General features: G+C 42.9%; 1 protein-coding gene across 1 annotated transcript in view; it reads right to left on the bottom strand.

Annotated features, from left to right (window-relative positions):
* Nucleotides 1-10,652: 10,652 nt before the first annotated feature.
* Nucleotides 10,653-24,546, bottom strand: part of LOC140992385 (receptor tyrosine-protein kinase erbB-4-like) — a 295,571-nt gene continuing 281,677 nt past the window's right edge. Inside the window, exons 24-27 of the mRNA XM_073462698.1 lie at nt 20,298-20,395; nt 19,960-20,130; nt 17,603-17,888; nt 10,653-16,700 (exon numbers count right to left, since the gene is read on the bottom strand). Coding sequence (XP_073318799.1) covers nt 15,862-16,700; nt 17,603-17,888; nt 19,960-20,130; nt 20,298-20,395 — 1,394 coding nt within the window. The 3' untranslated portion in view covers nt 10,653-15,861. The remainder of the gene's footprint in view (nt 16,701-17,602; nt 17,889-19,959; nt 20,131-20,297; nt 20,396-24,546) is intronic.

Raw genomic sequence — 24,546 nt, forward strand, 5'->3', positions numbered from 1 at the left:
CAACCAACAAATAAACCAACCAACCAAAAAAAAAACGGCAAACCAACCAGTAAAGCAACAACCAACCAACCAATAATCAATAAAGCAACAAACACACAAACAAACAAACAAACAAACAAACAAACAAACAAACAGACGAGGTAACGAGCACAACCTGTTATCAGGGGTTGTTATGTTCCTCTGGTAGAAAAGGCCTTAGACATGAGTGCATGTTTGGGTTAAACAATCAAAGGTTTAGTAGGGTCAGGATAAAGATGTGTTTAGGCGGCTTCTGCTGAATAAGAAATGTAAAAATGTGAGTCGTTCACCTGATCCTGTGCAGCCTCCTCGCCTGTTCATCAACATTCCCCGGGAAGCCTCGGATGGCGCTCCGAGCGGCGTCTGCTACACCACTCACATTTTGAGTTGTACTGAAATGGATGGCGGCGGGTGAGAAAGGCCAGAGATGCTGTTATTGCTCCACAAAAGCCTGTGGACACATAAAGAGTTTATCATCTGGGCGAGCGGCGGGCCAAGCTTGCTAATATCCTGAGGCTATCACAACACTGTCCAATGAAGTCTGATTGACTCCATACATCAAAGAGTGTGTGCGTGCACGTCTCTCAACATGTGTGTTGTCCCGGAGAGAGACGGGAAGAAGGAGATAGCTTTCCGGCGACAATGAAATCACACTCAGGAGCTTTGGTATAATTGGGAAAGTGGTGCGAAAAAGATGCCAGGTTGAGGGAGTTGGTGGAGGCGGTGTGGTCACAGGAGCTCAGTCAGAGAGCAGGAAGGCAGCAGGGTGCTTTTCTACCCCGGAGGAGGGGGGGCACTTATTATGAATGGACGAAACAGCGGGACAGGAGGAAACCGGAACCTGTTTGTTGTTTAAAAAGCCTTCTCTCTCTCGCTCTCTGTTTATGCCTCCTCTCTCCGCTCTCTCCATCTCGCCGTAATTAGGGTGCTGGCTGGAAGAATGATCAGCTGTCATCCCCAATGGTGGCCTTCCACTGCCTGAATGTCAACACTGTCTGAGACCTCCTGTCTGAGCGAGCAGCACACTCAATTAGAGACACTCAGTCACTGCAGGAGCCGCTAGGACAAACACACTGACACATTTGCAAAGCCACAAGCGCGCACACACCAGACCTATAAGACGCCATTTTTTCTTAAGCTTCAAGAGTAAATCCACACATAAAAAGGAAAAAGGATGAAAAAAGAGCACACGCTCATCTTGAGTCATCACAGCAGTACCCCGTCCCAGCCTCCAGTGGTTTCATTAATTAAAACACAGCTTTTCAGGACATAAAAGTAACTATAGCTAACAGTGCCTTTTCTCACATTCCCTCCACAGGCAAACATCACTCTCAGATGAAAGCGGATGCAGCGAGGCAGCGGCGGCGGCGGGGAGGGCGCCCCCTTTGCTCCGTTCGGCCGCATCAAAGCGCTCAGAGTCAAAGGGCGAGACACCAAAGAGGACTTTTTCTGCGTCTTTCTGTGTCAGTAACATCTGAGGTGTCTCTTTCGCTTCTTAAAAGTGTTTCGCTGCCTGCTCGATGGGGTGGAAAATGTAGGCAGAGGTCTCAGTTAGCCAAATGGAGATAGAAGTCCACTTCAGAAATTCGACGGATAACAGTGGCCTTATAGAGAGTCAGAATCAGCCGCAGGTTCTGTTCAAGAAGTAAGAATGTTCAGGGATGAAGTTTTGCCAGTTTGACGAGCTGAAAGGACAGACATGGTCAATGTATTGACATAAAGATGGTTTCCACTTCCTGCCACCGTACAAAAAGTAAGCCAAAATACCCTGGATACAAGTGCTGCCATTTTGTGTTGGCGAAGTTATTTGGAGCCATGTCCTGAAACCGACTTAAGAGAACTGAAACCATCTCTGGGAAAAATTGATTGAAGGTTTTTTACTGTAGTTTTGCCAATGTCCCATGTGCTTACATGAAGGAGGCAGGGTTTATGACCTATACTACAACCTGCCACCAGGGGGCAATATAGATATTTTGACTTCACTTTTGGGGAGCTGTTGTGTCGTCCATTTCTTCATACAGTCAATGGTTCAATGTTATTAAGGACTATAGCACCAAAATGTACAAGTTTGTCACTATATTTAGCACTTTTTTATAGGTACAAACAAGGGGATGCAGTAAGGAGGCGATTTACAGCAGCTCTGATCAAGACTGTGACCTGTGACGTCGGGGAACAACAAGACACAGCAGGTGGAGACAGAAGTAAGGCCTTCAACACATACGTTTCTAATGTCCGCGTGCTAAATTAGAAGCTATACCTAGCTGGAGGTTAGCTTAGCTTGGCACAAAGAATAGAAAAAGGTGGAATTAGCTCTGTTCAAAGCTTATTAAAACCGCCTATCAGCATAAGCAAGCTCACTAGTTAACAAACTATAACTAAGCGTTTCTTTTTACACTGTATACCACCTTGAAAATAGCCTATTAGGTGACCAAGTACCTCCATTATGACTGTTGTAGAGTTGTATCTCCTTAACTTTTCAACATAACAATATTCTCCTATTGTCAAGTTTGTCTTGGTTTTGTACCTTTTATTTTACCTGCGCTTATTATCTTGCCATCGAAGTTTGAGATTAGCTCGTAATTCTCCAAAAATATTTCTGGGATTCCTCCATGTACCACTAGAGGGTGCCGTAGTTTATATATAATAGTGGCTATAACTTGTTTGTTTATTAGGTACAGTTTTAGAAAGCTGACAGTGCCAGGCAGGCTGTTTCCGTCGCTTCCAGTCTATGCGCTAAGCTAAATTAGGCTAATCTAAACTAAACTAAGCTAAGGTAAGATAACCACCTGCTGGGTCTAGCTTCATGCTTAGCCATACACATGTGAGAGTGGTTTGAATCATCTTATCTAACTCTTGGCAACACAGACATTTCTCAAACAACTAAACAGGCTGTACGCACAATAACTGTATTAAGATGAATTAATTGTTGGCTTAATTATTTTTTATGGTAATCATTTAACAGCATTTTCACATCAAGTAAAGAGCAGAAACGCACTCTGTCTGTATTTGCTCATGTTCTTCACACCGTTCAGCATCATTTTCTTTGACAAATTACAGAGCTGCTGTGGACCATCTGGACGTCTCCGGGCCTCCGTACATGTTCGGGATTTAGCTGATGCTGTTATCCACAGCGACGTGTGATGGAGTGAGCGGGTAGGTAAGGGTCCGGCGGACAGGAAGTGACTGATGGATGTGCGTTAGCTGTGGCGAGGAATCAGACCAGGGACAATGTGGTTAGTTTTGGTTCCCTCACAACCCAGTTTCAACCCTTCACTGCTGACACGTGCGCAAAATGGATTGCTTACAAACCCTACCAGAGCCCAGCAGAGCGCGATAAAGGAGTATTACGTGGTTTAACCAGCATTAAATCTCATCATTCTCCCACCTCCTGTCTGGGTGATTTGAGGAATTTTTTGCGTGTGGTGCTTTAAAGAGGTAAATTTAGTAAAATAATATGAAAGTTGTGAGTTAAGATAAGTAAAGAGATTCCTTCCAGGCTTTTCACGAGTGCACATGTTTGAAAATGTGTGTGTGTGTGTGTGTGTGCGAGTCTACGTGGTAATTCTGCAAGTGTGTGTACTTTTAGTGCGAGGAGAGAAAAGAGAGGAGATTGAGTTTAGAGGGATGGAGAGACTTTGCGGGCCCTGTGGAAATTAGAGCTCTCCATCTCTGTCCTCAGGCCAGTCTGTGTGTGTGTTTGTGTGTAGGTGTGTGGGTGCATGTGTGCGTGTGTGTGTGTGTGTGTTGCAAAGGGGGTCAGCGCAGGAAGAAAGAGAGAAAAGTCGGATATCTCTCAGTGAAAACCTTCAGTAAGCCACACAAAAAAAGAGCACTCGCCAGCCGCGTAGCTGTGGAGGCGGATGTGTGTTTGTGCGGGGGAGTGTGTGTGCGTGGGTGGACGGACAGGTGCATGTTTACCTGGAAGAGTTTGTTTGTGAGAGAGGCAGCATCAAGAAATGAGATATGATGGCGTATGGGAGTCCAGGGAGGCCGATTATTAAAACAGAATCATTTAAACTGAATTATTGTTTTTCATAAGTGTGCGTGATGCAGCTCTTTCGGAAAAACAAGAGCTAATTTGCTTGTTTTAGGCCCAAAACTACAAGGTGAGGAGTGGTTTTTCTTCTTTTATACTTCATACTAAGCCATTTTCATGGTTGGGTGCATCGTATCATTCTTGAGATGACCGTGAGAAAAGACCGTTAAAACACTTTCGAATTTAGCTAAAATCAGGACATAATTAAAATTAAAATGTAGAAAATCTTATTACAAATTTTATTTTATTAATCATTAATCATTTGAAATATGAATACTTTAATTTTCAGTTGAGTTTAACTTTATTAAGCTGCTTCTTTACAAAATGAGCTTGATATTATCTACGACTGCCGGAGAAAATCTGACCAAACTATCAAAGCTCTGCAGTCGTTTAAAGATTGTAAGACAACCATACGGCTCACAGTGCAGATCTCAATCCTAAAGACCAGAACATATTTATGCATTCATGTCATGTCAGCCTCGTGGATCCTCTCAGTAAACAGCTTGTGGCGTGACTCAGCATAAAGACTGCTGCCAAACGGCTGCTGGTGTAATCTCGCACAGAATGAGGTGTAGACACATAGTTTGGTTTTTACATTGATGGAAGCGTTTCTTATGTGTCGTACAGAACTTTTTTAAAAAACCTCGAGGATCTGGCAGTATTGTTACGACATATTAAGTCGATAGCTTAAGCTACCATCCACTTTCTGTCTCTCCTGCTCCTTGTTTCTCCCTCTCAGAGGTGATTTTGTGCAGCTGCCCTCGACAGAGTGCCTCAGGCTGTTGTGCCCAACCTTTACCTCGATTTGGCCTGTTCTCTCTATTTCCCTCTCTTGTTTTCTTACTCTGCTGCCTCCTGATTACTATGTTGGGTGGAAAAGTTGCCTCACGGGAAGTTGTCTTCTCGTCTCATTTTCCTCCCTCCGCCTCGTCTTCATGGTAATCTGCAGCTACAGTCTGGACCGAGTGTCTTCATCGGCCGGCTGCAGATACGACTCCTCGGTTCTGTCTTTCCCTCCAGACTTTTAGTTTGAGCCTCAGGCATGGAGATGGTTTATCCCACAGGTGTTGACTCAAGCTAGTGGAAAAACGCTGATCTTACATCCACAAAAGTGTTGAGAAAATGTGTGCTCTTACAACAAATGGGCATCTTTTATCAACGTTTCACAGATTTAAAAAGTTGTGAGTTTAAGATTTTAATTGTTTGGTTGCAGTTGAGCCGATAATGAGCCTTTTGTTTTGCATAGTATCAGATTCATCTGAATAAAAACAATCGAGTAAAAGGTGTAGTAAGAAAAAATCTTTTTCAAATGATAAAGCACAAAAATTATGGACCAAAACTGACAAAAAAAATATTTAAAAAATGATTGAAATGATTCAATAAATGAATTAATAAAATGTGGCATAAATTGATATTTGTTTTAATTTTCCACTGTATTAATTGAATTTGTATTAATTCCCTTATTTATTTACCTTCCCATTTAATTTTCCGTATTAGGCGTTTATCAGTTAGTATTCATAACTAATAAACAACAATTTAAAACAGATTATTTCTGTAGTTATTTCTATATTGTGCCAGCAGTGGTCTATCTTTACCCCTCCCTTCAAAGAGAAGTGCAAAACGAAATTAAGGAAATAAACTATCCAGAGGTAATTAATTATAGAGGCAAATTAAAACAGAAATGCATAAATAATAATAATAATAGTATATTTAGTGTGTTCAGTTCATTTATTTATATATTTATTTTGGATTTTGGCAGTTTTGGCCCTCCATACAAGAAAGTCCAGTTACTGTATCTGTATCTTTTATGAATACTAATGACTTACAGATTACCTAGACTTCTTATTTAAGCCATAAAAAGTCCTCTGAAATCACCGCGGCTCTGACCAGTCTCGGGTTAAATGGAGGCGGAAAAGATTAAAATCCAAAAACCACCGCGAGCTGTCAATATTTTTACAGCTCCGTTGAGACTTTTATGATCTTGGAAATTATTCACCATGTCTTAAATTGCAGTTAAAATCTGTTTCTTAGACGTACTTTGCTCCTGATGTCGGATGGAAAACCTGCTTCTTTTATTCTCCTCTGGATCTCAGTAAACATCACTCGTGTGCTTGCGCGTAATCGTGTGCAGTCATGACACGACAGGGGAGATATGGCCTCACGGTGGGAGATAAGTGTGATGTATGCTTCATATCTTTAAACACATTATGGAAGCAGCATAATGGGCACATTCCCAAACGTAATTGCACATTACGCAACAACGGGGGTATTTTCCATGTTATTAGAATGTAAATACACCATCTGACGTTAAAAGGAGCAATATAACACGTCGGAGTAATGATGTCGAATTAGCGTTGACGTGATGAAGAGCGTTAAGCGGCAGATTAATACAGGAACAGATAAACACTTTATAACACTGTCTGCCTCGCTGTTGCAGCTCGGATCAGACACACTTGAGAGGTTTGAAAGAGGATTTTCATTCTATTGGTGTGGAAATGAAATAGAAATGAAAATCATAAAACAACTTCTGACTTCCGAGCTAACAAAAGTGAATAAATGAATAGCTAATTGACCTCTCAGTTGGACCTGCAATTGTCCAAAGGCGAGGGGTTTTTCTGACTACATGATTTTGTTTGGTTACTGATTATATTAAAAAAGCCTTTTTAACTTCTTGCACATCCACTTTGTAGTGTTTTCACCCTTCGTTGGAAACCTGGATGCACCTAGATTAGAGTCAAGGCTAACATTAGCGGCTCATTCCTCTTCTTTTCCTTTGGGAACGTTTACACTCCAGCAACCCAGACAAACTTGGTATCAGAGATAGAAGAAAGTCCACTGAACACATTGTTTAGTCCTCAATCGAAAACCTTTTCCTCATCATACTATTTGAAAATGGAAAACAATAACGCATTAGGCTAATCCAATGTTTGCCTTACTTGTCCAAGTTAGCTAACCAGCCAGTCGGTGTTGTTTGAATCAAGTGTGATCTTGGATTTTCCGGATTGCACATATAAAAGACTTACGAGCTCAACACAAAAATGTTGTTTCTATGTTCCCATATTGTCTACATGGATCATAAATGGCTAAAGATGCTAACTTCCTGCCTGGAACATGCAGCCTGAGTTTAGCCTCAGTGTTTTAGCATGATATCATGTATCTGGCTAACAAATTAGCCCTTAGGGTTTTTTTTTAAGTTGTTGTAATTTTACTCACGATGCTAATGTTAGCTTGGCTGCAGCAGACACGTAGCTACAGCTGACAAAATCAATGGTTGCCGGCTAGAAATGAAGGATTGCTAATGTCCAAAATCAACGATGCTTTGACAAAGTCTGGATAACGTGTTGTCTGGTCTTTTTGTGGGGATTGTTTTTGGCACTTGGCACCAAAGTGTAACCATATATATAATTTAATACATGTTTAAGAATCTACACAATTCATATTTCACGTTTCCACACATTAGGCTACTATACAATATAGAGAAAGCAATAAAAATGCTGAAGTTGTGCTGGGCGATGCTATTTTCCCTTAAACTTGTGTCTGTATTTTCACAGGGGGACAGAAAGGCAGTTCCTGATGTCTGTTTTCTTGGTCCGACTGAAGAACAACACAATATCCCCCACAAAACAGCAGCGCTCAGTGGAGGTAACTGTGTCCGCCTCAGGGACGAGCCTTTACGCGCTGCTAAATCACCGGTGATGGCACCTTTCTGCCGACATAGCTGAAGTAAATGGTTAAAACGATACTCAGTTGGAAAGGTAAGAAGTTACACTTTACTTTTACACCATTAAATTAATGGAAAACATCACACGATCATTTATTCTGGCAGTTAAAGCGAACTTTTGATCAGGATGTTACACGCTACTGTGCTAGAATAGGCAGGTTTACCAGTGTAGCGACTACAGATGGCAGATATTTATGTTGTTCACTGAAGGCTGAATCTGCTTTGTTTAAATTTTCAGGCCTACATATTTGTATTCTTGTGTTTATACTCAAAGTATGCAGCCAGAGTACGCTCAGGCAGATATATTAGCTCACTGATACGAAACTGTATTGTTTAGTTTCCAATAACAATTTAGGTGGAGCAATTCCTCATTTTCAGGTAGTTTCCCTAGCACACCCTTGAAGAATGTCACTTTATACATCAACAAACTATATCGGTCTCACGGTTTAAATTCTATTTCCCAGAAGCGAGAATAACTTGCAAACAAAAAATACCACATAAAAGACGAATCTCGAACAGTCCTCGGTTGCAGAGGGTTGTGTGGGTAAAACAACCCCGTCAAGGTGACACGCCGCAATTAAACAGCGGCGGTCTGCCGGGCGATGAGCTGTCATCACCGAGCTATGTCACAGGTGTACAGGGCAGCTGTAAGTATAATTGCTACAGGCCTCCGGGATGGAGCCCATCCCCCGTCTCCTGGCGGCGATAGCAGGCTTCACTGGAAGATCAGCTATAAAGGAGACTTGTAACACATTGACAAATGGTTATACAGCGGTTGCCAAATTAACAATGACCTCCCCCCCCTTTGCTGTCTGGCGAGGGTGATAATGTGCAAAGTCCTGTCGGGAAGAGTGCTTAATGTTCAAGATAATCTGTCTATTATGTGAGTTCAACATTAGGAAGGGAGTGAGTGAGTATCAATTAAATTTTCCTTTCCGTAGCAAATGGGAAGCATAATTTTTTTGACAGTGATTCAAGCGGGCAGACCTAATATAGATTTTTTGAACAAGTAGCTGTATGTGAATATAACTGGAAATAGTTCAAATAGCGTTACTCTGCAGCAGGAGGCCCCCCTCTGTAAATGACTATAGTGGGACTAGATGTGCTTACTAATTGAGTCTCAGTGCTCAGAGGGAGCTAATAGACAGAAAAGAGGGAGAAGGAAGAGAAAGGAATCGGGGGTTTCTGTTCATAAACAGTGTTTACTTAAAGCACCCCATCGTCCTTATTAGTATTAATAGCAGCGACTTCAGAAAGCTCATATTCTGCCATTGGACGGTTTTGTATTATTTATGATTGAAATGAAAAAGCCTGGGAAACGCAGCTGCAACGGAGGGAGAGCGCTGCATAGCAAACGATGTTGCCTATGCCAGTTTACATAACCAACAGTCGGGGTAAACAGGAGATTAAGCGCAGCACGGGAGCGAGAGAAAAACGAGAGCAAAATGTTATATCCACACATTAGCCTGTTCGAGGGAGAGCTTTTTGGGTAGGAAGGGCGCTCGGAGAACACTGCGGACCTTTTTTGATGCAGCTGGTCTTCATCTGCGAGTCCTTTTTAGCATGAAAGTGTTGGTGCGCTGCAGATTTCTCGCCCTCCAGTGCAACTTCTGTAATGTTGATCTTAAGAAGTCGGGTCAAAGTAGGCACGCTGCAACTCCAGAGCGTCCTCGCCTTAATTAAAGACACCATCTGTTAAATTTTTATTATTAAAGCTGTTAGAGCAACCGAACAGGGGGCTGCTTTCATTTTCTGCTCTATTTACAGGCGGCAGGGTGGCGTGTCGAGCAGAGGGGGATCTGGGCCTAGGAATCCTGAGCTTCCCTGCTGAGGTGTCTTTGAGCAAGGTACAGAATCCCTGTGGAAGCCCGGATGTTGCTGATTTTCATCTTTAAAGGGTAACAAGTTCAGTTTATTTGCAGGTTCTTGCTATATATCAAATATAAGCCTTCTCAAAAATTACTTTGAGAATAATTTTCTCAAGAACATGCAGAACTTTCCTACTTGCAAACATCCCTGATGCAACAGAAATATGTGTTTTTTTCCACTTTATTTGTGTCATTTAAACAGCATTATGACAACATTTTAACTACGTAACTACATATTCAGCCCGTTCTTAAACAAAATATACCTTTATAAAGAACATTTCCAAAAATATATTATCTGCAAATATCTGCAAAATATATATTAATATATAAATAAATATATAATGCATTATCAAACTGTATATTCATTATATTTTGTGATATATTGAAGCAAAAATGACAATACGTTCATATTAAAATAGATTTTTAATTTACTGTATTACACAATTTTTTCAGTACATGTCAATACATGCTCATTGTCGTAAGGGATGGTTGCGTTACTCGTCACATATTTGGACTTAATATATTTACGTTGTTGGTTTTTGTCATTATTTGTGTCAATTTAAGTGTTAAGTCAATATTTTTACTTAGTAATTAAATATAACACCAATATTAAGAACTGACACAAGCTTATGTTTGAAATTTGTGTAATTTTCATGTATTGTAAAGAAAATTACCACATATTTTTAAATAATAAAATGTTTTATCTTGTAATATATGCAAAATATATTGTAAATAATAGATTTTTAAACACAATCAGTATTACAAATGTATATTCCTTGTTTTTATAATACGGTCTTTGAGCAGAATGACAGTATTTTGGCATTTATTACCAAATATGTGGACTCCCTACATATATTTACATTAATTTTCAATATATGACATTGTATTTGTCAGTATAGTGTATGTCAATATATGCTTTATTACTGCAGCTACCACAGTTACGTTAACATTTTTTAGATGTAAGACAACAAACAAGAGGCACAAAATCACCACCAAAACCACAGCAACATATACTGAATCAATCTTTATTTATATTAAATTAAAAATATACTTTTGACAGATTCATGTAACAAACATGAGGAACGGTATTTCTATGATATAAAGCTTTGGGTATGGTTTCAAATAACAGGGGACACTGGGGCGGAGGTATGGGAAGCTAACGTAGGCGAGGAGGAGTTATATCGGGGGACGCCTTCTCTCCACTATGTCTCCTCTAAAAGCATGCAAAACAAATCAGAAACCAACGTAACAACAGGTCGAAGGCTGTGCTCTGCCTTTCAGGGAGGAAGAGGAAGAAGAAGAAGAGGAGGTCAGACTTGGCTCAGTAATATTTCCAGTAGAAAGTACGCAGAGAAGGTAACGCTGAAGTCCAGGTTATCTGGGTCGGTTGGCAGCACTGGTTTCAGTTTTTATGAGAATCGGAAAGAAGGGGAGATAACGAAGGTATTGTTCGCTTGCTGTTGTGGAGGGGTCTTCTCATTACTGAGTGACAAATGAAATGTGGCAGACATGGGGAAGTGAAACAGAGATATACCCCCCTCCCAACATCACCACTTTTTACAGTGTTCACCTAAACTGAAACGTTACATGAGGACAGCCACGAAGCTCTGGAGGAAAAAAAGGGGGCCACTGAACAGAGTTTTTCACATGAGAGAGGGGTCAACAAGCACTTTTTTAAAATCAAACTCCCATTAGTCCAAAAAGGTACACTTACATAAAGCAAATATGTACGGCTCTTTTTTGTACAAGTCGATATAAGCAGGAGAAAACAGCAGTAGGAGAGAAGACCATATAAATTCAAAGCATCGCCTCCCTTATTTACAAATTCACCACGTCGGCCGTTTCAGTGCTTTTTATAAAAATACTATTCACATTTGTTGCTGAAGTGTTTGTTAGATAAGTTTTTGGAGGAAACCCCAAAGATTCTGTACATTTATACTGATCTGATAATTTAAAACACAAAATGGTAAAGCGATGATTTGTGCAATTGAGGTCGCGGACAACTTAATAATCGCTGGCGGAGAATGACGAAACGTGTTTAAATAATGTACAGTGATTGACACGATAGTGGAAAATCTCATCGATTCAAGTCTTTTTCCTTGAAAAATTAACCATATAGGGCGCCGTAAACGAAAAACAAACCCCATGAAAGATTCCAGAAATAAGGATTTCCATTTTGTGCTACTGAATTCGGGTTAAAAAATCTGGTTATGTCTTCCCCTCGCTATATTGTTCATCAGTGGAGAGATACAAAGGTGGAGGGCAGAAAAAACACTCACTTTGGGAACCATGCAAGGTGATATTGTACTATACATTAGACTCGTAACGTCGCCTATACGCTGAGGATGAGATAACGGAGGACTCACTTCAGTACAACATGGCTACATGCCTCTGCACCTTGGCTCGGAGGAAAACGGTAAAAAGTAGAAAACAAAAAAAAAAAGGTAATCGTTCTTAAACACCGGTTGCCATGGTGTGTTCTTGAACTGCCGTGAGCCGCAAGAGTGTTTAGGCCTGAGACAAATAGCAGCAGGTAACACAAGCCGACGCCAAGGCAAAAACACGTTTGAAGCAAGAATAATAGCGAGCAGAGGGGAAGAAATCATTGCTTCTACAGAAAAGGTCACCGAGGCCTTTTCGGATGACAAAAAACAAGACTTTTACAAACTCTTCAGGTTCAGGAATGTTATTTTTCTTCCTGTTCTGGCAATGAACTCATGAGGAGGTTCAATTAGAAAGCGGAGGGTTTGCTGAGTGTCTCGGATACTCTGAAGTGTTCTGGAGAACATGCGAGGCCGGTCGTCTCATCAGGGTTGCAGTCTAATCTATTCTTGATTCAAACACATATTTTGCCCGGGTCTGCGGTATGAATTTAGGCCAACGAAGAGAGAGGAAACCGATGCATGTTTTTCTTTTTCCACCACCATCACGCCTTTTTCTGTTTTTTTCTCCTTCTTCTCGAAAACCCAAATTTGGCAGACGCTTCCATTGCTCTGTATAAACAAGCTCAAACGCACCATAAATATTTCACATTGATATTAAATGCTGTCTCTATTTCATTGAATTAGAGCTCCAAAAGGGACTACAAAATACTCCTTCATCAAATAATCATGATATCATCAAAGCAGCATTATAAATACTGTTTGAGGCAAACAAAAAAACTTGGACACAAGGACATTCATGAGGCTGGTCAGTACCACCAAAAAAGTGTGTATCCTTCGTGAACTCCCGGCCGCGGTACCATCCTTGGACTTCCGCTAAAAAGCATTTTGCTTTTCTGAAGTGGTAAACGACCAGATAAACAAGTTGAATATTTCAGTAACGAAGGGCGGAAATCCTTTTCTTTCTACCCACGAGTTTGATCAAAGTGCTCCACGGGGAGGAGAAACATAGACAGCTTACTTAGACGAAACACTTTCACACACAGACACACAGACATCAAAAATACAGAAAATAAACGAAAAAACAGCTCGGACGTGGCTCTGCTTATGCCGCAGGATGATGAAAAGCTGTTAAAAGCAATGACAAAGCAATAATGTTAAGGTTCCACAGTTAATGACTGGGAAAACTCACTCAAGGTTCACGAACTACATGATTTTTGTTCATATCGATTGAACTAAGATGTGATTCTAGTGAGATATTGCAGGAGGACCTCTGAGGCTGAACCATCATTACAAAATTTCTCACATTGATCTCCGAATGTTTGGCAAGCTTTGTGGTGTTTTCCCACCCACAGGTGCTCTTGTATGGCTTGGCGGAAGAAATAATGGCTGTTAACACCAGCGCTTTTAGCAGCATCGACTGGCAGTTTGCCTGCAGAGGCATCAGGAGGAAGGGCTGAAACATTTTCTCTAGAGACCAAAAGGGGGCAATCAGTGCTCAATTGGGGATCGCAGGAGTATAACTCAGTTGGGATACTTCTGTTGATGTTGTATTGGGTAGTTTTTTACAACACTGATCTTTCGCTAACCTTATTTATGGGCTACGAGTGCCTAAATAAAACCAAAAACAGTTGAAAACTCTTTATGTAGCCGATACTAGCAGATACTGGATCATAAGACAGGATATTTTGTCGTAAAACATATTAAATAAGCTCAGTTGGCTTAGGTTTTCTCCAAAATGTATTTGCTGTTGGATATAAGTCGTATATGCACATAACTTCTCAGAGACGAGGTTGGTAGGTTAGTAGTTTGTGATTAGGTCCGCGCAGATGTGGTCCTGGTCTTTGTTGGTTATTCTTTAAATAATGTAATGGTTTAAAATTGTGCAAGTTGCTTATCCGTCACCAGCGTAACAAATCTTCACAGTCAGGGTGACCCATCGAGAACAAATTACATAAGAACGGTTGCATGAACGCCGATGCGATGGCAAAACAAAGCTTTGGAACACAGTTGAGAAAGAAAAACCACAGAGACTGCATCCATTTCCTTTCTATACCGGGCAGTACCTTGCCCGAATCTGCGGTCATAGAGAGGAATAGGTCTGCAGAACAAGTGGTCCAAGCCACCAGAATGATTCCTTCTAAAGAAAAATGTATTAATTTTGGCACAGTTTCAACAGATTCTACATAAAGCCTCAGGTTCATGACTTAAACCAATCCAACGGAGAAAAACAAGACAGTTGAGGTGAGATGATGAAAATCTCCCAGAGGTTTGATGCTGTCGGGCGACACAATGAGCTTTAAAAGAAAAACGTTGTGTTTTCTACTTGACTGCAGTCATATGGTGGAAGCCTTGTTTGAGGTCGGACCAGCGTCGAGTCTGGTGAGCTGTCGAGTTTAGCTGTCGAATGCGTCAACACCGACTTCTACCACATCGCTTTTTCCACAGATACTCCCTGTGGGGGAAAAACTGACTAGCTAATATGTGAACACACACATTCAAGCTGACATAAACACACACACACACACAAACGAAGTTTTTCCTGTGCTCTGCTGGTGCTGTCTTGTTCATTCCTTGAGGTCTTCATTAGGCGGCTCGTATGAACTCTCCTTCCCCTCTCTGTAGATTTTTTCTCTTTCTTTCGCTCTCTCACTCAATCTCGGCCTCTATGATCACCACTTTGAGCTCGGTTGTGTTACGGATGGTCTTATCACACTGTTGGGCAGATACAGCAATTTCCCCAAATACCCTCCCACTCTGATCGCGAGACGCTCTTTACTCATTTACGTTAGCTTCACGATCTGAGAGGGAACACCAGTGTATAAAAATCCATCTTTCTCAGCACCGCAACCAGTGTTTATAAAAATGTTTACAGTGTATTTTTTCCCTTTCGCTCGGAAAAAAAAGCTGTTTTTTGATCAGCTTCTCAGAGTAGACAGCTGCAGTCAAGCAAAAACAACAAAACAGCATATATGCCCTGCGTGATTTCAGGCAAAGTTTTAAAAGTCCATGGTTGAACTACAGATGTGAAAAGGAGGGATCACTGTAGTTTTGGCCATCACAGTTTCACAGTTACAGTAGGAAGATGAGATGAATTTCACATATTCGATGGAAAATTTGAGAACATACATGTAATCCTATAGGCAAAAAGATTGAATATGATTGATCGGCTTCCAGTGCTCCGTCTTTTACTGGAAGTCACTCTCCTGACTAAACCTTTCAGTCTTTTTCCCTCCGTATTTTGCTGTCTCGCCTCACTCCACAAGGTCATTCACAACACAAGACATCTTGACATCTAACAGACTGTGTTTGCTCCGTCTGTTTGCTTATCACAGAAACCCTCGGAAGAGTTTTGTTCATCCTCAGACCTTTATACTGGAAAACCCCAAAAAAATAATACAACATCTTGGTTCCTCTCATGAATCTGACACCGCAGTGGCTGGCAGTGAGTTCCGGTCCCCTAAGTCGAATCCATCTTGTTTGTCGCCATTCTGGTCTACCTCGCTGGGACAACACGGTACGTCCACTGCTGGGTGACAGTCATGTGTCCGTCGTATGCTGAAACTCAGTGACGTGAAGCACAGTCTCTATCTACAGAACAGAAATGGACTGGATTGGATATAGTGAAGGTGTCTGAGTTGGGTCTGCTCGGGTCTGTTCGGTCCACCTCCTTCTGATGTCGCTACGGTCTACAGCAGATGGCACGTTATTTGGAAAGAGTTGGGGGGCGGCTCTTGTCGTGGCCGCTCCCCGATCTGTGTGGAACAGTGGAACCGGAGAGGATGTCTGGGTTGCTGGAGGCTAGAGTCAGGTTGAGGAACGTTTAAGTGGAACGACTTAGACCACAGTGTTCCGCTGCCGGTAGGGTGGAGGCGGCAAGACGGTGCCAGATTTCAGAGAAAACTCGGACATGTATTCAGGGTTTTCAGCTACCGCCGGCCGTATGTGTCCGTTCTGCTTATAGAAGAGCTTGGCGTTGGTGGAACCTCCCTGGGCGCCATCAGGGACGGCCTGGTTGGACGATTTGGGAGGCAAGCTGTGCTGCCAGTATTCTGGATTGTCAAAGGTCACCTTCAGCTTCTTCCCGCTGACTTTACCTGATGTCAGTCCACCATGCTTCAGCAAGCTGGCGGGGTGCATGGTGCCGTGGCTCTGGTAGGCTGGCAGGCTGCCGTGCCCGATGGTGGCCGAAGTGGACAGGGCGCCTGACTGGCACACCTGGGCTTGGGCAGTAGTTCCTGTTTGGCTCTGGCCGGCGGAGAGGCCACCTGGATTGACAGGTTGTCCTGCAGGTTTGATGGTGTGATGGGCGTGGAGGATGTGGGTCGGTGGGCCGTGGTGGCAAGGCATGCCAGATGGAGAGGGCTGGGTCGTAGGGAGGGGGTAGTGAGGCAGGCTGGTCTGGATGGTGAGCGGGAGGTGGGAGCCTGAAGTTGTGGCCGAGATGGAAGAAGGAGGCTGGTTTGGGAGGGGTAGACCGTTTCTCCTCAGGGCTTCCAGACCCAGCTCGGCAGGGCTGTGGAAGGTGTTGAGGTAGAGGGGCTCGTTGATGTACTCATCCTCTCCCTTCGGCTGGCTGTTGGGTGTGCTGTGGTAGCCCGGGTTATCCAAGGCATGGATCTCACCGTTTTTACGTCGTGAGACAAATGGGTTTTCCTCAATGGGATTCAGGTATTCTGTAGCACAGAAAAGGGAGCGGGAACAAGAGCAAATGGTTTATAAGAGAATAAGACAGACAAACAAAAGATCCAAGAAAATTAAATTAAGAGAAGAGAAAACAAAAGAAATTGAAAAAGATCACTCGCTAATGAGGAGAGAAGATGGAGACGGAGATGATAATGGCGATAATGGCAGCCACTCAGGACCAGACGGGCAAAATGCCAGAAGTTCTTTGGCACCGGAAACTCCATCTGCCGGGGGTGAAAATGCCAGCAAATGACCCCTCTTCACTGATTCCAAGCACTATAATAGTGGGGTGCGAAACCTATTGATTTTGCCCACTCTTCCGTTCCTTGACATTGCATCAGATGCATTTTGCTGCAGGCTTTGTTATATTTCGAGCTGCTCAGAAATCAAAGACGCTAGTGCAAGAGCAGGGCTGATGGACTGAATTATGATCAAAGGCAAAACATGACTCTGTAGTAGCTGACATACACCGTTGATGGAAACTCGGCAAGAATTTTAATCAATGGTTTTGAAATGAAATGAACGGGCAAAATGACGAGCAGAATATACTACAAAAGATCGCATTTACTCTGGGAATGAGCAAAGAGATGACAGGATACAGAAACGGTGAGCAGGGCTATAATTTGCAGTAAATGCAAGATTCACTTGTTTTACATTTAAATCGTGTCTTTGTGGAACAGCACAGAGGATTGCAGTGTAGTTATTTCCATTACACTCTGTTACTTGTGCTTTATAGAGTGGTGAGAAATGCATATAAATGGGCAGGGTTACTTTTAAAGGACCCAGACTGAGTGTTCAGACAGAGGGTGACTAGAGATGATGCAGCAATGGACAGTGTGAGAAAATAATGTGATTTCTGAACATTTACGCATTTGAAATTTTTCTCCCATACCTGAGGAGCTCTTGTCCTTCATGGGCGTCATGTATCCATCCTCATCAGTGTCCCCTCTGGACGCCCTCTCTCCAAGGAAGATGGTTGGGTCGGCGCTGTACCTCTGGCCCCCGCTGTCCTCCGCCCCAGCCTGGCTCAGGCTCTTCTTATGCAGGGTCCCGTTACAGCGTTGGTCCTCCAGGGCCGGTATGGGTCCGCCTGTGGCTTCCTGGTTCACACCGGCTTGGGCGCTTGCCATGGAGCTCTCTGAAGGGTTTGGGCCACCATCTCGATAGCCAAACTGATTCTGGGTACACACACGAGAAAAATGCTCCCTGTCGTTAGCTCATGTTAGCCCTTACTAGTCATTATAAGATGCTTAGCATGTTTTTGTGTCCTTATTAAAATAAATATATACTTATTAGGGTTGGGGTTAGGGTTTGAGTTTAACATACTTATTATGTCACTGTTAAACTTTTACTAAACTTGTTTTTCTTGCTTTATCAAAGCAAAAACATTAATTTATTATCAGGTAACTGTGCTTATTTACAGTGAAATATAGTCGAGGTAGGTTAGATTTGCTTTGGTCTGAACCACTCAGGGAAATTTAATGCATATTTTGTTTGACACCTTGTAGCTATTCAGCGATAAAAGACCTGAAACAACATTATCTAACAAACAAAAGTATAGATGCCAATAGTTCATTTGAACCACAACAGACACACATGGTGTCGATGCCAGAAATAATAAAGTTTGCGTCTGAGTTTAAGCCAGCTGTATACCACCCGCGGCAAAGGAAGTGAGACTTTTAACCCGTGCAGCTGCCTGTTGAAGGTAAAATTCTCCAACAAAGTTGTGCCAATGTAGTCATCAGCCTTGAGGGACGGTGAAGGGGCAGCCAGGCAAAGCTACGATTCCTAGCACCTGAACCTCACAAAAAGAACAAAAAAACCCCACAAGAAAACACAAAACATGACATGTAAGCAAAGGGCTTCTTGTGGTGCTGCGTTAGCTTGCCGTAGGCTATTTAACCCGGGCCCACTCCTCTGCGCTCTTGCCAACTGCTTGTGATACAGCAGCAATTACAGAAAGCGGAGCTACAAAACACAACAGAAAAAAAAAAAAAGGAAACGTCCTGGGGTTATATCTCTCCACCTACTCCCATCGTCTTCCCTCCATTGCAATCAACCTCCTCCCCACCCTCCTTCAAACTTCTCTGTTCATCCCTTCTTCAAAGCCAGTCATTATCCGCTCCTCTTTTCAAGTGTGAGCGTGAGAGCAAATCAGCACAGATTAGATAACCGTCTGTATTGGACTGTGTCTGCGAAGGCACAACCTGAATAACTAACTTTCCGTGGCAAAGTCAGCCAGCTGATGGATTTTAACAATGAATTCCTTTCCCCGTCTGCCTTCATAATCAAAAGTCTTTCAATTCATGATGGGGGTTGTTGACCTTGAACAAGCAGGACCCTGAAGGATGGATTAACGCGTGTGTGTTTTTTGGGGTACGTGAGTGCTCATCAGGGAACCAATGTGTAGGTCATGAGGGTAAAGGTGTATAAGATGCCGAGCTGTGGGCCAGCGGCACGTGGTGCATGCTGCAGAGCAAACAGCAGAGCCAGCACTCATTGTCTATTAGTAAACGGCCCCGGCATTTTAAGAGAGCGTCTGTTATTTGCTTACGGAGCTCTGAGTAATGAAACCTGGGGCCTGGGGAGCAGGCGCATAAAGAGCCCAGGTTTAAGCCATGAACGCTGGGATGGAAATGATGGAGGTGAGCCATTAGCAGAGGAAAATCATCAGTGTATTGGAAGTCCTTAGCCAACTTGAGCGCTTATAGAGTAGTAGTTTTTGACCAGAGGGAAGAGAAAAAGACCTAAGAGTGTTTTTATGAAGAGATATGATGCATGATTATCTTAAAAAATGTAATTATAGGTGAACAAATGTAATGCTTAATGCTGTTTTAAACATTTATCAACCGTCTCAACCCATCTACAGCTTATAAAATTACTAAAAGCACAATATTTAAACCGCAATATGTAATTTCTGCCACTCGGGGTCTCTCAATCAAAACAAAACAAAGGGATGCAATTAGTGTGGAATCATGGGAGTTGTTGTCCTAATTGTTAAACAACCACCACTGCCAATGAAAATCTGTCGACACGACTCAGAGACGATCAATGAGGTAATGTTTTAAAGTAGCAATATGTAAAAACTGGCCGCCTCCTGAATTCATACTCCAAACACATAGAGGGCAGCATATCACCAAAGTTCCTGCTAACTGCTGCTAACTGTGGCTGCCGTCAGCTCAGTTTGCAGTGCAGCTAGCAGTCTGGCTTGGGAGCTTGGAGTGGTATTATGAGAAGCAGTATCCTTACTCTGTTGGAGTCGACGCGAGGCCTGGTCGTGTACGACGGAGGAGCCACGTTGTAACCCCGAGGCACCAGATACTCCTCGGCATCCATCAAGTCATCCAGGTCCTCTTCGTCCAGAAGGCTCTGGAAGAACTTGCTGTCGTTGGGGCTGGGAAGCTTCATGCGGTCGTCTCCCTAATGACATAATTTAATTTTACTGGATTAGTTTCATTTAACAGATGCTATTACGGCCACAGACTTTCCTCAAAACATCATGTTTTTATTCGCCACATTTATTTGTCTAGAAAGTGGATGCTTGCACAGAAAAGCCTTATTATCGAGATCTCTGACAGCAAACGCACCTGGATGACCAGGTACCGCTGGGGGTCACGGGCCATTCTGCAGAACTCAGCAGCCAGCTCTTTGAACTTAGGCCTGCTGTCTGCGTCAATCATCCAGCCTGGGGAAGACAAAGATGGAACAGGAGACGAAGAGGTTAGAGAGATAAATAGTTGCATGAGTGATGGATAAAAGTGAAAGTGTACTTTCGTGACGTGTCTTTGATTAACTGATCGTCAGTTTATCGACATTTTCTTTGAAAGACTACCGTTGAACTCTTGTTGCACTTTCACTCAGCACACTTCAAACATAATGACAACGATTTGAAACTCTATAACTTTAACCTTCATTTACTCAGAGAACACATAATGAGCGAGCACAGTGTTTACTCCCATATATTTTAAGAGCTAAGTGCCTTGCTCAAGGGCAACTCAGCGGTAGTTAATATGGTCGAGAAAATGAGTTTTTTATTCTGATCTCCAGCCTACTTTTCTCTTCCTGAGGCCACGGCTGCAGTAAACACAGCAAACCCCTGCAGGTGAAGTTAGGCTGGGTGGTGCCTCAGCTCAGATTAGACAGGAAGCAGACTGAGCTGCTGATTTCAGCGTCTGCATCCCTATTACATATTCTACAGCAGTGACGGCTACCGTGAGGTCTGGGTGCCTCTGGCAGTCCTAGGGGGAGGTACTGCCAGCCGAATATAATTGCTTAATTTCACTTTATTTCAAATTTAGCACTTAACACAGTCACAAAAATAATTGCTTAACCTCATTACATTCATTCACTTCTTATCAAATCTGAATCTGTTTCCTCTCCGTAAAAGCTCCTGATTGTTTTCCAATCATCAACACCACAGTCGATCTAAAGCTAGCTCTCCTTAAATAAACCCTGACCCCTCTCTGTTGTCACTTCGCCCTCCCGTCTTCACTCGGTTCATCTAATTTCCGCTTCTAGCGCCCCCACGCAGGCACATTACCTAAATGAGGTGCAATTACTCCAGCAATCAAACTCTATTTCATCTTTATTGGGGTGGTGCTCAGGCGGCGGGGCACGCAGTGTGACGGCGAACCAAATAACAAACAACGGCTCTCAGTCAACATGTAATTAGAATTAATGCGGCCGATTGCTGAGCTTCCTTCTGGCTTTTGATGGGTCGGTGTGACCCCTCCTGCTAGTTTTGACTCGGTGCTTGACCTCTTTTTGGCTATTTCTAATCACCACTGTGACGCTCACCCGACGTCACTTGGTTTTTGTGCGCTTGTGATGTGTGTGTGGCTCTGTCAGGGTTGCAGCATTGCAGTGTGAGTAAAATTGAGTAATACTAGGAAGATTTCAAACTTGTAGAGAGGATTAACTGCTCAGCATTACAGTGGATAAAACTGATGGACAACCGAGGACTGAGGAAAAAGTAATAAATGACCAGCCACACCATTAATAGGAGAAAAATGGGTGAAGTGAATATGATACGATGATCTTGTTACAATGCAATGTCCTGCTGGGAACCTTGGGTCCTGGCATTCATGTGGAAACCACTTGACACGCACCCTCCGTGATGGCAAGGGCACCCACAGCAGGACCACTTGAACTGCCACACTGGAAATACTTCTCTAGAATGTGGTACAGAGCTAAAGGCATCTGCCTGGCCTCCAGGTTACCTAGATCCCAATCTGATCAGGCATCCGTTGGATGTGCCAGAACAAGTGTGATACAAGGAGGACCCACCTTCCAACCCACATGAATCAGAGGAACCTCAGCTCTTGTCTTGGTGCCAGAATCCAGAGGACACTCCCAGAAGTCCTGTGTCTAAGCCTTGATGGATCAGAGCCAAATCTGATACACCATGGGGCCTCCATGGATCAAACTTGTTCCACAACTGCTTGATTGGAGAAGTTAGAGGCCAGGTTGAAGCCTTGAGCTCAGTGTCGCCGGGTGGACTGTCCTGCTGAGTGGCCACAACCATCGGTGAGTGCCGTTGCCATGAGGGAGCGTACTTGGTCTGCAATGGTGTTTGGGTAGGTGGTGCGAGACAAGCAGCATCCGCATGAATGCCAGGACCCAAGGTCGAGGCTTGGAAACAGGACCTCTGGGGTTATCCTGCTGTGCCCTGCAGCAGATCCTTTGGGTGTTGGAGGTGGTTCATTTATTGATCGGACATTTCATGGCACGATTGGGATCTGGGAAAGTTTCAGGCCAATGCCTTGAGATGTTTGAGAAGTTCCTCGGGCCATTTCTGAGCAGCTTACGTGGCCATCTGGAGTGCCGTTGCCATGGGGGACTAGTGCTTGGTCTTTGAAAATGTTTGGGTAGCTGGTAATTGTCGAGTTGCATCCACATGAATGCCATGACCCAAGGTTTCCCATCAGAATATTGCATTGAAACAAGATGGTCAAAGTTGTTCACTTCACCTATCAGTGGTTTTAATGTCGTGGCTGATGTGTGTATCACATATCGATTGATAATAAGTCAGGAAAATGTGGAAACCCCTGAGCACTTTTGCCGCTTGACAAGTAAAGGGAATCCCTTTGACCTCAGCATTTATAATATTATTGTCCAGACACATTTTATGTAGCACATAAAATGTATTCTGTTCCACCTCCTCTGGGGGAAAAGACAGAAATCAGTTGGCATTGTTATTAGGCTAAATGGCTGCAGGGCTTCCATGGTTTGCTGCTGTGCTGTCAGAAGCCATTGGCAGTAGTTTTTCATTTGGAATAAAACAATTAGATATTATGACATTTCCACTGGATTAACAGTTTTGTCAGGGGAATATGTTTTGATATCAAGCTCCAAGCTGGATCACATCGTTCTCTTTCAACACATTTGGCATTTTCAGCACTCATCCACAGCGTCTCACAAAGAGTGCAACAGCACAATAAGTTTAAATTTACAGAGCTACAAGCAGCCAATAATAATAAGAATATTCATGGCGCAGAGACAATATTTGTGCAACAAAAAGGACTAGATAATTAAAAAAGAAAAAAGAACTACGAACTGCAGCGACAGGAAAAATAAATCAGTGGGAAGAAGTTGATGTTTTATGAGACTTTCAGCCACAACTAGAAGAAGTCCCTCCACCGTAGTTCAGTTCGGGGTTGAGCAGTGACCAGACTGGTGCGAGTAAAAGGATGGCCAGGCAGCCGATTGCTGGCAGATCATATAACACAGCTTGGCATGTACGTCTGGAAGGTTTCCTGGAAATATGGGAGGGTGGATCCCTCACCGGCACCAGCACCAGGGTTCTGAATCCAGCCAGGGGGAAGGAGTGCAAGATGGGACAGACATGGGAGAATTTGGGGAGGATGAAGAGAGGGTGGGTTTTTTGGATGGGTCGCGGTGGTCCAGATGGAAGACGACACGAACAAGGATATGGGCAGAGTCCCTGGTGAGGATGGGGGGGGGGCTGCATGTTGCGGACCACAAAGCGGCATCTCATCAATTTCATGACAACAACTCCTTTTCTCTGTTTCACTTGTTTTTTCATATCCCCTCTTTACATATCAACTTCTCCTGCAGCCTTGAATAGAAGCCCCAGAGCTCAAATAACACCTTACCGGATGAATATTAAAAATATGAACCCTTTTTATTAAACTGCAACTCATCTCTGACACCTCAAGCTGGGATGCAGCAGTGTATAAACACCTGAAAATAAAGAAATAAGATTCACCGTGTTGGAGTGCCACCTGTGGCTTAGGTAATAGTTATGTTCAGAAACGTGTCGTGTGTAGAAAGAGACTGATGACTCATTTTTATATCCGATATATAACATTTAAATCTTGCTTTAATATCGCTGGATGTATTCAACAATGTTGCATGCTTGTAGCCAATCAATGTGAGATTTCTTTTTTTTAAGGTATTTAACTCACTGAATTAGCTAAAAGTGAACATTAGCATCTGGTTACCTATAAATTGTTTCTCAGCTGAAGGAATAATCTACCCGCTTTCTTGCCGAGAGTTAGATGAGAAGATTGATACCGCTCTCGTGTCTGTTTATCAAATACAAAGCTACAGCCAGCAGCAGAAGAGCTTAGCTTAGCTTACTGTAAATCTGTGGAAGCAGGGGAAACAGCTAGCTTGGCTCTGTTGTAGCACCTATCATGCTTATACTTTAACAGATTTATTTCTCCAAAAAACAAAGTGTAAAGTTGTGTTTTTAAAGGGAGGATATTTCTGTGCCAGGAGCAGTTACTTCCTGGAGTCTTGCTAGCTTCCTTGCAACTGTTTTCTTATTTTCAGCCAGTCAGGCTAGCCGTTTCTCCCTGTTTTCTGTAGTTT

Source organism: Pagrus major, chromosome 24, assembly GCF_040436345.1.
Source record: "Pagrus major chromosome 24, Pma_NU_1.0".
Taxonomy (NCBI): domain Eukaryota; kingdom Metazoa; phylum Chordata; class Actinopteri; order Spariformes; family Sparidae; genus Pagrus; species Pagrus major.